Source organism: Pituophis catenifer, unplaced genomic scaffold, assembly GCF_029215685.1.
Source record: "Pituophis catenifer annectens isolate HBS135680 unplaced genomic scaffold, rPitCat1.0.hap2 SCAF_4, whole genome shotgun sequence".
In the NCBI taxonomy this organism is placed as follows: Eukaryota; Metazoa; Chordata; class Lepidosauria; order Squamata; family Colubridae; genus Pituophis; species Pituophis catenifer.
The window spans coordinates 35,479,506-35,493,205 of NW_027256884.1; the positions used below are offsets into that span (position 1 = coordinate 35,479,506).

Sequence of the window (13,700 nt, forward strand, 5' to 3'; positions counted from 1 at the left end):
TGTTCAGAAGTATCACAATGTATTGCTTTGATGAATCCGTCTTGAGATAGTTGTCTCACGTGCTTAAATTTTATATCAATATGCCTGGACCTTTGTCCAATTGCATCGGATCTAGAAATTTCAATGGCCGCTTTATTATCTTCATGCATAATAAATGGTAAAGTAGGTTTCTTCCAAACATCTGTGATCAAATCATTGAACCATACAAGGTTATTTGCAGCTTTAGACAAGCAAACATATTCTGCTTCTGTGGTAGAGGTGGCTACCAGTTCTTGTTTACCAGTATACCAGTAAACTGGACAATCGTTCAATAGAAAAACATAACCAGAGGTACTCTTTCTGCATGATGTATCACCAGCCCAATCTGCATCAGCATAACAAGTAATTTTTGGTTCTTTGTCATTATTGGGTTCCAATATTAAACAAAAATCTAATGTACTTTTCAGATATCTTAAAATTCTTTTGACAGCTTCCCAATGATACAAGGTTGGTTTGCTAACATATCTTGACAATAAATTGAGAGGTAATGCAATATCTGGCCTAGTCCAATTAGATATATAAAGGAGTGAACCTATAACTGATCTGTAAAATGTGTTGTCTTTAAACTCAGGGGAAGATTCATCATTGTTTCTAAGAAAATCAGTTTGCATAGGTGTGTCACATGTTTTGGCATTATTTAAGTTACATTTGTTTAGGAGTTCAATGATTTTATCTTTTTGGGTAAGTTTGAATCCCCTTTTCGTTTTGTTAATTTGTACACCAAGGTATTTATTCACTCTACCTAGTGATTTCAAAGAGAAGTGTTCGTTTAACTTATTTACAAAGATTTCCCTGCTCTCTTTATGCTTTCCAATATATAAAATATCATCCACATAAATTAATACAAATTCAATATGATCATTACTCTTTTTTACAAAGAAACAGTTATCAGCAGTGGTGGCGTTGAAATCCATGGTCTTTAGTACTTTTACCAAACAATCGTACCATCTTTTGCCAGATTGCTTCAATCCGTACAGACTCTTATTTAGTAACCAAATTTCGTTCTTATTAGTGTATTGACTGTGTGGTGCTCTTACATATATTTCCTTATCTAATTTTGCATGTAAGTATGCAGTCTGTATGTCATATTGAAACATGTCTAGATTGAGTGCAGATGCTACTACAAGAGCTGTTTTGACACTCTCTGTTCTCACTGTGGGTGAATATGTGTCAGTATAGTCTTCTGGATATTTTTGTGCATAACCTTGTGCAACTAGTCTGGCCTTGTATAAGGTATTACCTCCTTCTAAATTCTTAATTTTATAAATCCACCTGGTACCTATAATTGTTTTATCCTTAGGTGCGATCGCAGGTGTGAATACATTTAATCCTTGTAAACTTTTCATTTCTTTTTCCATAGCTAGTTCCCATTTTTCTCTTTCTTCACGGGGGAGTTTCAATACTTCCTCATATGTATTAGGTGTTATTTGTTCTCCATCCATATGCATAATATAATCTTTGTATTTATTTGGTATTTGGTTTCTATTATTTCTAATATTTCTTTCAGGTTTGCTATGGTTGTCATGCAAATATCTGGCTTCCTTTTTTGTTAATGTGTCTGTCTTTATTTTATGCTGACTATTTGTCCAAGTTTTGGTTTTGTTCTTACTTTTGTTAATATTTTGATTTTCTGTTGTTCCTTCCTCGCAAGATATATTATCTTTGCTTTTATTAGGAAAAATTTCATTAAGGTGCAACTTAGACCAATTGGCCTGCTCATGAAACACAGCTGTTCTGGATACTATAAATTTGTTATTATTATCGATGAATCTGTACCCTTTGGTTCCAGTTTCGTATCCCATGAATCTTAATCTCCTGGATACGTTTTCTCCCTTTCTCCTCAATTGTTTAGGTATGTGCACGTCTGCAGTAACTCCAAATATGTGCATGTGTGCTAATTTAGGTTTTCTATTGTACATCACCTCATATGGTGTCTTATTCACAATACTGGACCATGTTCTATTTTGAGTGTAATTTGAATAATGTAAGGCTTCTGACCAAAATTGTTTGCCTAAACCAGCATCCTCTAATGTGCATCTAATCATGGTTTGTAGTGTGGAGTTCTTTCTCTCTACAATCCCATTTTGAAAGGCAGAAAATGGATTGGACGTGAAATGTAGCATCCCTCTATCCTTTAACCATTGGGAGAATTCTTTAGACATGAATTCACATCCCCTATCTGTCATAATTTGTTTTATTCTGATATTATGTTGTGTTTCTATGCGTTTGTAGAATTCCTTAAATTTCTGAAAGGTTTCATCCTTGTGCTTTAATGTGTAAACAAAACCATAGCGACTGTAATCATCCACTATTGTTAGGAAGTAACGTTTTCTATAGGTAATTGATGGAGTTAATGGACCAACTAAGTCCATATGTACCAAATCAAAAATATTGTTAGTTGATCTGTTAGATTTTTTTGGTCTAGGACTGGTTTTTAGTTTGGTGGATTTACATACTGAGCATTCTAAATAATTTTCACAATTTTTTATTCTTACACCTTCTGCGTGTTCAGTCATTTTTTGTACTACAGGAAAGCTTGCATGTCCTAACTTCCTATGTAAGATATGAGCACACTCATCATGAATTGGTTTACCTATTTTTGGTTTCTTCTCATTGTGTGTATTTTTGTTATCATGAGTTATTTTACATTCATCATTGTCACTGTTACTGACATTTTCATCATCTGCTTCAATACAATCTTCCATATTTGAATCAATGTTATGTAACCATCTTTCTTTGGTTATCAGATAGGGTAGACCCCCTTTTATCATCACAGTGCCTACATTTGTTTTGTTCTTTTCTATAGTTGCTTTCCCCTTTGAGAAAACTATATTGATGTCAGATTCTCTGCTTAGTTTTATAGCACTTAGTATGTTGTGAGGTATTTCTGGGATTAATAATACCCCCTCTATTTTCCCTAAACCAGGCAAGGTCACATTTCCTCTGCCTAATACTTGAACCTTTTCTTGATTAGCTACCTTTATCACAAACTTATCTTCTGTAAATGAAGATAATATACTTTTGTTATTAGTGGTGTGATTTGTTGCACCAGAATCAATAAGCCAATTATTGTTCTCATCTTGTTGTGTTTTGGTGCTGTCTTGTTTATTTAGCCCATTTAGTGACCCAGATTTTCTCTCTTTTGAATTTTCTCTACCCCCTCTACTTTCTCTGTAGTTTGGTGGACTTCTATATTTGTGTCTATCTGTGGAAGATTGTCTGTAATTGTATTTGCTCCTATATTCTGGCCTATGTCTCTCCCTTGGGACTTTGGGACAGTCTCTTCTACTGTGTTCCCTGGATCCACAATTGTGGCATCTAAAGGCTTCATTATATTTATCTTGAAAGACTACTTTCCTAAAAGATTTGTGTTCTGTTTGGTTACTGGAACGATTTTTTCTTGAATTGTCTTCTGCTATCAATTTGTTAGATAGACTTTCTATTGATAAATATCCCAAATTAATGGTATCTAAGTGTGACATAAAGCTATCCCATGATGGATCAAGTGAATTGATAATAACACTTTTCATAGTTTGATCTGAAATCACTTCCCCCCTCAATTGCAGCTCAGCTCTTATTTTGTTTAGATTTATCAAATGTTCACTTATAGAAACCCCTGGTTTCACTCTAGAAGAAAAGAAATCCTTAGACATTCTTGTGGTTGTGGCTACGCTATCGCTGTGAAATAGATTAAACATGCATTGAATTATTTCTGATACAGTTAGGTTTGGTTTGATGCTATGATACATTGCAGGAGACACGCTAGAAATTATTATGAAAAATGCTCTATGATGTAAACAGTCTATTTTTAAAGTCCAAGGTCTTCTTGGAGGACTAGTTATAAAGAATAGTAAATTTTCTTTCATAAAAATAACCTGAAGCTGTTGGTACCACTCTTGTAAATTAATGCCATCAACTCTAAGTTTTGGGAAGTCACTGGGTAAGTTCCCCACATTATTTTGTCCATTACTTACAACCTGAGGCAGTCCGTGGTCTCTCAAGTGCAGGAAATTACAGAACGGCATTGGGATGCTTGTAACGAGTCTGCGCGGTTCTCTGGCCAGTTCAAGTCTTTCGGGGCCGTCTACGTAGTTTTGCACATGCGCGTTGCTCATTTCTTCTTTGGCGCCGTTGTGGAAGGTTCTCTCCATTTCAGCTCTCTCGATCCGCTCCTCTTCAGATGAGTCGGTCTCTGGCTCGGTTTTTGGGGCTTTGGTGATGGCGGCGGTTCTTCTCTTTCTCTTGTGTGTGCTGGCACTCGATTCTGTCTGCGGTGTAGGACGGAATCGGCATGGCTCTCTGGGCTCGGGTGTCGTCGTTTTCGAAGTCAGGATGGGAGCGTGCAGGTCTTGAGTTGTCGGTTTGATTGCTTGCTTCTTCGTTGATGTCTTAGAAATTTTCAATCTTGGCCCAAAAGCAGCAAAAAGTGTTTTCATTGCTGACTCTACTTGAGACTTTGTTAAATCGTCTTCACTTTCTGATTTTGGTTCATCTGAAGAGTTTGAGACTTCTTTTTCACTTTCTTCGTCTGATAGCGTTTTTCGCGCCAGAAATTTTGAACTGAGCGTTTTGATTGGCTCTGCTTCACTCTCTTTTGAAGTTCGTTGAAACCAAGATGGCTGCCGTTCAAAATTTCGCGCGGGGTCACATCTTTTCTTTTTTACAACTATTTTCTCAGTAGTCATTTCACTCACAGTTTTTTGATCTTTGGGTTTTTCTTTAATGATGTTTTTCTCTCTCGCTGCTCCGCTGTTCCTCAGCATCTCCTGGAGGTCCGCGATGAGGCTTTCATCATTCTTTTGGCTTTTTAGTATTTTTAATATTTCTGACCTGAGTTCGTTATTTTCTATCTCGATTTCTTCCTGGTCGTTATTTTCACTCATCAGTTCTTCTTCTTCAGTGGTGTATTCTTCGGATTCTCTCGAAATCGCATTAGTGGATTCGTTGATCATCTCTTGATCAGTTTCTATTTCTTTGCTGTAGGCCCTGGTGTTGGGCCTATCTTTCTTGGACATTTTTAATTACTTATTGAGTCAATTAACCATCCTCTGCTACCAGCTTGTTGCAATATTTTCAGGATCAGACTCAATAAAGATAATAGAAGTTATAAGTTTAAATATAATTCTCTTTAATCATAATAGGCATTCTATATTCGCTGAATATTCAAGATAGAAGCAAGGAAAATGGGGAGGATGGCTCCTTTTATATACAAGGGGCGGAGCCAGGAATGGGAGTGGTAAAATATGAATACATTAAAGCTCAAGTAATAAGTTAACCCCTGATGTTCCATATATACATTATTTACACATTAGAGAATAAGGCATTTACATCTGACAATCCTGCCTTAAGCAATATATCCAGAGGAGTTCTATAGGTAATACTTTCTCTTAGCAAAGAAAATTATGCCTCAATCTATCTTAGCCAACACAGTACACCTGAACTCTTTGTTAAACTGGTTAGACCAGTCAGATCTGAACAGTCCCAACATTTCTCTTTCTGTTTTACATTCTCTCCCTCTTACTTTCTATCTCAGCTAGCAATGTTCAAAGCCTTTTATCCATCCAGTTTGTTTTCAAGTTGCCTGTGTAACTTACTTAGTGCTCTCCAAAGCATGCAGAAGAGCAGGGTGAAGCCAATGAAAGCCCAGTTCCACTCGTGGTTCCGACCAATTGTAGACACTCCCATGAACACGAAGATCAGGGTCTCGCTGATACTGCTCAGCATTTTCATGAAGTATTTTATGGTTATGTAGGAATTTTGAGAAATATTGGCTTCCACATATTTCTTCATCGTCACTGCACATGCTGTGATCCTGTTGAGTCATAAACATTGAAGAAAAGGAGTAAGAACCATTGGAAACAGAGGAATGGGAAAAGAGAATTCTTGTAAAAATGGCAGATTTCTACATTCATCGTGAGGGTTATTTTACGGGGTCAATTAGAAATTGGAATCGGGAACAAAAGGAGACAATGAGAAACAACAGGAAAGTCTCAATCAACATGCTTGGAGCAACATGGAGATTTGCAGAAATAGACATCCATTAAAACAAATAAATAAACATTGGGAAATTGGTTGCTCTTCCCTCAAAAAATCAGCATGGATTAATTTGTGGGCATGCAATTATTATGCATATTCTAGTAAATTGAAAACTAGAGGGCAGTAGAACTCCTATCCTCCAAAATACAGTTTCCAGTTTATAGTGTCCTTAATTGCTTGTCACTCTTTTGGCTAAGGTCTATGTAGTATAGCAGCTTTCCTAACACTCTGATCTCAAGATGTGGGGAAGTTAGCACTTATAATATTTATGCATTCGCCTAATAGTTTTGATGTCACACCTGGAGACAAACAGAAGCCTGGACCATAACATCTTGATTCAGCTTCTGATTATGCATGACTATTGTATGCTGTCCCATAACATACAGTTCTCTAGATACTTTGAAAACAAGAAAAAATAATAATATTAAGGGAAAATAAAACACGAGACAATCAGATGAAGAACAGAGTACCTGCCATATGTAATGTATAGTTGTGCACTGTTGAGTAGGGTAGGGAAGATTAAAGGATGGAAGGGCTCCAGAAAGTTCCAAGGAGAAAGAATGATCTACAATAATTCTGTTTCACTAGTGCACAGAAGATTGACTGCTAATTCAATACATTGCTGATGCTAAGGCTTTCTAAATGGGAAATCCGTCTACAGATTGTCCACTGCAAGGTTAGTTGGTACAATTCATTTTGTTCATTCTTTAGCAGACAATGCACAACTGAACTCCTATCCTTTGAAACCCTGCCATCCCCAAATTCTTATCATCTTGTCATGTGTAATGAAACAATGAAAGAAAAACAGATAGTCCTTGACTTACAACTGTTCACTTAGTGACTGTCCAAAGTTACAGATTTAACAGATTAACAGAGTTGGAAGGGACCTTAAAGGTCATCAAGTCCAACCCCCTGCCCAAGCAGGAGACCCTACATCTGCCTCTACCTACGATCAAACTCAGAACCTCCTGATTGTGAGGCAAGAGCTCCACCTCTAGGCCATCAGGTCTTGATGCAATGGTACTGAAAAAAGTGACTTATGACCAAGTGACAATGAGCCGTGGTGACATAGTGGTTAGAATGCAGTACTGCAGGCTACTTCTGCTGACTGCCGGTTGACTGCAATTTGGCAGATCGAATCTCACCAGGCTCAAGGTTGACTCACCTTCCATCTTTCTAAGGTGGATAAAATGAGGACCCAGATTATTGGGGGCAATATGCTGACTCTGTAAACCGCTTAGAGAGGGCTGTAAAGCACTGTAAAGTGGTATATAAGTCTAAGTGCTATTGCTATTGCTATTTTTCACACTTATGTCTGTTGCAGCATCCCCATGGTTACATGATTTACATTCAGATGCTTGACAACTGACTCACATTTATGACCGTTGCCGTGTCCCGGGGTCATTTTCCAACTTTCTGACAAGCAAAGTCAATGGGGAAACCAGATTCACTTAACAGCTATGTTACTAATTTAACAACTGCAGCGATTCAGTTAACAACTGTGGCAAGAAAAGTTGTAAAATGGGACAAAACTCACTTAACAAATTTCTCATTTAGCAACATAAATTTTGGGCTCAACTGTGGTTGTAACTTAAGGACTACCTGTAGTTATATCCATGAAAAAGAATATTCATGTTATCTATGTTTAGTTTAAATTGTTTAAATAAATCAAAATCAAACATGACTTTATCCTAATATTTTGCCACATGTCCAGAAAAAGCTAGGTTCTGCTGCAGTTCCAAAAGTCTGTTCATGACTGGAGCTCTGCAACCATTTCACCCTGATTTTATCTTGAAACTTGGTTAACAGCAGAAATCACTCCAGTGTGAGAAAAAGCATCCAGCATGAAGATATTCCTTGACCTTGACATAAGAAGCACTTAATAAAGATATAATTCAGTGCCATATGCTGAGTTCATTATTATCAAAGGAGGGAAAGGCCTAAAACTCCTTTGTTTAAATGAATCACTGCCTGGTGCCTAAAGCCTTGTGCTTCCTCAAACATTCTTTCTTATCACCCAAGGCAATTACTCAAGGGTGTAAAACTAGGAAATACTAAGTTAATAGTACGAAAATGAACATTGCAAGTTTTACTTACGCCAAGATGCCAGATATGTAAAGTGTTTCCGCGGTTAAATAGGACAGGTAACTGAACATGAAGACCAAGAGAGGTTCAATGGCAGAAATGTTTTGGGTGAATCGAGTCATAAAAGCTGCCACAAATCCAAAGACGATGCCAAACAGCAGCCCTCCAAGACTGACTACAAAAAAGCGAGCACAGCCAGCTAGAATGTCAACAGATTCAATTGTTTCGTATTTATGCATCTGGGTAAAGTCAATGAATATATTGTATAGGACCTGCACAGGAGAAAGAAACAAAACATTTCATCCTTAGTTCTCCCCAGAGATGCTCATTGCCATTATCCTTTAGACCAGCTATTACAGTGCAGCAGATGCTTTGCAGGAAGATGACACCTCCACTATAGCTTCAAATGAACAATGAATTATAAAGAACTATTTCCCCTCCCATCATTCAGTGTCCCAATGTAGCAAAGAAATTCAAATATACTTAAAAAAATTAAAAATGGTTGTTCAATCCCTTTTAAGAAGAAATTGAACAACAATTTGTCTGAAATGGTATAGGGTTTCCTGCTTGAGCAGAGGGTTGGACTAGAAGATCTCCAAGGTCCCATCCAACTCTGTTATTCTGTTCTGTTAAAAATAATACAAACACCTGAGGATAAAACTAGATCTGACTTCATTGTTTGGCATCAAAAATACATGAGATTTCAGTGATATTTATATGCATTTCATCTTCTCCTGCTAGTGGTATCTTTAATTCAGATTGTTGCAAAATGATCATCTGCCATAAATTAGTCATGTTCAGAGACACCAAGGATGCGAGTATCTTTTTCCTGCTGCTGCTTCATTAGACATGAAAGATACTAAATACATAGAAAGCATGAAATACATTTGCATCTTTTGCTAGAAAGCAGGCATGCATGCTAAATGAGTGATCTGTATATTTTAAAATAAATGAATGAATCATTAGAGCATTTTTGCTCTTGCTAACTATCTTTGTTTTTAGTCAGCTATATAAAGTTAACTTTGGTGCTATCATTCTGGTTGTGGAAAGTCTATCCCAAAGAAACTCATCTGATGCCTTCTGTAATTTTTTGTTTGTTTGTTTGTTTCCATCTACTGTACCATTTGAAGGTTTGTTTTTTTTAAAAAAAAAACCATGACCTGTGCTGGATACACTGCAAATTTGTACTGATGGTAGATTTAACTTAGATTTTTATTTATATTTGTACTGATGGTAGATTTAACTTAGATTTTTTATTTATATTCTAAAATGTGAGTTTGCCTTTTTACTGTTGTAGTAGGTCCTCAGGGGATTTTGTTACTGCTGAATGCAAACATTTTAACAAAATAAACCAACTAATGAGTGAAATACTCTTTATTTGCAACACCCAGCTCTGAATAATTTACTGCAATGATATAAGCTACAGTACTTGGAGAAGCACTATCATATACTCTCACTGCTTCAGCTGGCAAATTTGTCTGAACTTGGAAACAAGGTTGGGTTAATCTTAGGTAAAATTTAGATGAGAAAGTAGGAGGAATATTGGAGACTATGGATTAGACTAGGCAGTTGAAATAGGTCCTGGAAAAAGACAACTTTCATATATATGCCAAAAAACAGCACAACAATCCTAAAAGATGCAAGAGGGTTACTGAGGAATGCCATCTACAAGGACTCAGGGTTGTTTTCCAGTGATGGTTCTCTTCTATGGATCAGACTATCTGGAGATACCCAGTTTTCCTTCACTATATTGGGCTTCCAAAAGGCTATAAAGGTTTGGGAATTTATTAAAAAAATTGGGCATCACTGCATTGGATATTATTTAAGGACCCTTAAGGAGCCAGAAAACCCTTCTTTAGGCATGGAGGCCAGCTGGGTTACTTTGGGCTAATCATTCTCTCTCAGCCTCCCATTTAGATACAAAAAAAAGTATTTATCAACTTGCACTGGGCCAGTATGATAGATCATGCTCCAAAATGTTGAATTAAGAGTTCTTCATGCCATAATGGATTGCTTCAACTGGCTATAGATAAATATCTGTACTCAAAGCAATCTCAATTAACAATGGTATCACTGAGCATAGTTTGAAACCCTAGTGAGAATCATTATGGTACTTGATAATAAAAATATGTGATTGGAATTCTTAGTTGGTATGAGATAAACACCATGGTTCTTAATTCTTAATGAAATGGTTAGCTGTAAATTAATTAACAACTGTAAAAGCTAAAGGCATGATTTGTTGCTTAGGTATTGTTTTGATTAGGGTCTCTGCTGTTCCTCAGCTATAAAGTCAGCTTGATCTTTGTAATTAAAGTTTTCAAAAGGCAATACAATGAATATACATTTGGTAGTTTATTTGATTGCAAACTTGGCAGATGGTAGCTTAAATCTGGATAGTATTGTGTTTTTCACTGTTCACCAACTAAGCGCTCCATGGCTTAGGACCTGGGTACCTACGAGACCGTCTTTTGCCACCAATAGCCTTCCACCGACCAGTTCGTTCTCACAGGGAGGGACTACTCAGGGTACCGTCAGTCAAATTATGTCAACTGGCAACTCCCAGGGGGAGGGCCTTCTCTGTGGGGGCTCCAACCCTTTGGAATGAACTGCCCCCGGAGATACGGAATATCCCTGATCTCCGTGCTTTCCGCCGTGCCCTCAAGACCCTGATGTTCCAACAGGCAGGGCTAAACATACAAACATGTGAATGATTTTTTAAATGTTATCTAATTCTGGGTTTTATTTAATTGACCAAACTAAGTAATAATTTTAATTAGCAATTTTATGATGTTTGTGTGTCTATATTTTTCTTGACTGTACACCGCCTTGAGTCCTACGGGAGAAAGGCGGTATAGAAATATAATTAATTAATTAATTAATTAATTAATTAATTAATTAATTAATTAATAAGAGGTCTAGACTCCACTTGACAAGGGCACCAGTACTAATCCTTGATCAGCCACCAAATATATGGCCTATTTTAGGCCTACTTCAAAAGAGTATTTAAATAACAAAAGAGGGACAATTTGGGTTCCTTTGTCCTCCTTGGATACATGCATACACCTGTCCATTACAGAAGCTCAATTTTTACAAAACGCTGTAACATACTTACTACAGTTATCCCATCATTTAATAAGGATTCTCCAAATATCATCATGTAAAGTTGTTCATTGACAGACATCTCCTCAAAGACAGTCAACACAGCTGTTGGATCCACTGCTGAGACCATGCTGCCAAATAACAGGTTGTCAAGCAGGCTCACATCTTTGAGGCCAAAAGGTGTGATCTGGCAAATTCCATAAAGTGACAATCCAATGCCAAAGGAATTTATGAGGGATCCCATTGCAGACCACCAAAGAATTGAACCAAAGTTTTCAAAAAAGGGACGGGTGGACATAAAATAGCCTCCTTCAAGGATAATGGGTGGAAGGAGGTATAAGAAATAAATGCTGGTAGTCATAACTGGTGGAGATTTGTGCTTGGTGCCAAAAATAATCCCACCAACCAAAACACCCATGGCAATGTGGACACAGTTTTCTGGCATGAAGTGTGGAAGACGATGGTAGAGATGGAAACCTTGAAAGGAAAATAAAACCATCATGATATTATATTGGGGTTTGGGAATTTTTTAAAAAAATCTTACTCTACCTTTTTCTCTTCATATTGGATATCAGCAGTGCATTAGTCTGATGGAGCTCTACGATAGATTACTCACACTCTTGTTAAAGGTGGACAATTTGTTGCCTCTCTATCAATAATACTACAGTGGGCCCATTCCTTGAATGAACCGAAGAATTTCTGAGCAATCAAAATGCATAAGAAACATTGAAATACTACACAACCAGAGTTGATCAGATAGCTTAATTGTCATTGTGATTAATAGATTTAAACATATTTAACTTTCTAAGGTTTTTTTTTTAATTTAAAGGTTTTATACCATGCAATGGTTTGTGATCCCTAGATACTTCCAGTTTGTAATTCAGATTAACCCAGAATGCATTAGGAAAGTTACCACAACATGAATTTCCCTTCTAGATAATGGATATCAGAAGTTGCATCTCAATTCATACTTTCAAACACTTCCTTTGAATCAGAAGGTACTGGATTGTGGCCATACCAGAGAATCTGATAAATGGTCTACATAGATTCACTGATTAATTGAAGTACACAGGAAAAGACACAGCTTGGTTTTTTGCATTCAGCAACTTAGGAACAAATATGTGATCTGTCTTTCTGAATAAAAGGGGTGTGCATAAGTGTGCCTACTATCCCTGTCTTACTGTCCCCATTTATCTGTATTTACTTTCTTCATTCATGTTTATGTTCATGCTTATACCTGCAACCTTGTACATATTTGACAAACAAACAAAATAAAAAATCGGATAAATTTTATGTTGTTCAGTAAGACCTTTTTTGTGTGGTTTGGTGTTGTTTCTTTTTCCTTTTAGTGAAGTGGCCTTGTCCTTCACCTATTTTTGTTTTAATCCAATATTCCATTATATGTTATCCTCTATTCTTCCAGGTATATTGTGTCTAGGGTGATTTTTTACAAAATATCTTCTCAGCTTCCCTGTCACACCCTCTGTTTTCCAGCATGACTTTCTTAGACTTCAATATACAAAACCAGCAGCAATATTTGTGCATTTTTCTCATAGAAGAGTGACAGCAGATATACTAGCATTTTTGTTCCATGACTCTTAGAAATTGTTTTCAGTTTATATAGATAGACAGACAGACAGACAGACAGACAGACAGACAGACAGACAGACATAGATCAATTAAATAATTCTTCATTATATCAGAGCAGCTTACACAATTGGAGTTAAAGACTTCATTATCACCATAAACATAATATAATGTAGACTGTTCCTTTTTCTCTAAGAAATCTGCATATGGTTGTATATTACTCAAATCAATAGATCTTTTAAAAGTGCTTAAGAAGGTTGTATCATAACTTCACAGTATTCAGGCGAAACACTAGTCATCAAGGACAGTATTCTTAATGATAAAAAAAGTAAACATTATAACATAATTTAAATTTAAATTCTGTGAATCTGTGACAATGGTCAAGTAAAAACTAAATTCTTTTTTAGTTATTTTTAATGTAAGAATTTTAAATTATTTCTAATTTAAATACATATATAGAATGTATGTTTCTTAAATTTAGTATTGATCTTCATTGAATTTATTTTCAAAAATTGGGAATGAAAACTAACCATTTAAAATATTAACGGAATATATTTTCAAGTACTGTGGTTTGAATGAAATAAATCATTGCCTTTCTTTGGAAAATGTAAACTGTTAAAATACTAGGTCTGTTCACAACCATCAGTGTAATAAAACCCATTGATTATAAGTATATTTACATCTAAGTAAAAGTGCATGGTATTTTACTTTGTAAAATCCTCACCTTCCATACATATTATAACTGGAAGATTTAAAAAAAAAAAAACACTTTACATTTGAAAATAGAACTCCAAACTGCAAAACTGTCAGTGCTTTTCTAAAGTTAGTGAGGTGAAACTTTCAAAGCAAATTTT

General features: G+C 36.1%; 1 protein-coding gene across 1 annotated transcript in view; it reads right to left on the bottom strand.

The window, feature by feature from the left end:
- The window catches only part of SLC9A4 (solute carrier family 9 member A4), a 35,153-nt gene that overhangs the window by 20,847 nt on the left and 606 nt on the right, over window positions 1–13,700 (bottom strand). The window contains exons 2-4 of the mRNA XM_070942896.1: window positions 11,273–11,736; window positions 8,173–8,432; window positions 5,634–5,851 (exon numbers count right to left, since the gene is read on the bottom strand). Coding sequence (XP_070798997.1) covers window positions 5,634–5,851; window positions 8,173–8,432; window positions 11,273–11,736 — 942 coding nt within the window. The remainder of the gene's footprint in view (window positions 1–5,633; window positions 5,852–8,172; window positions 8,433–11,272; window positions 11,737–13,700) is intronic.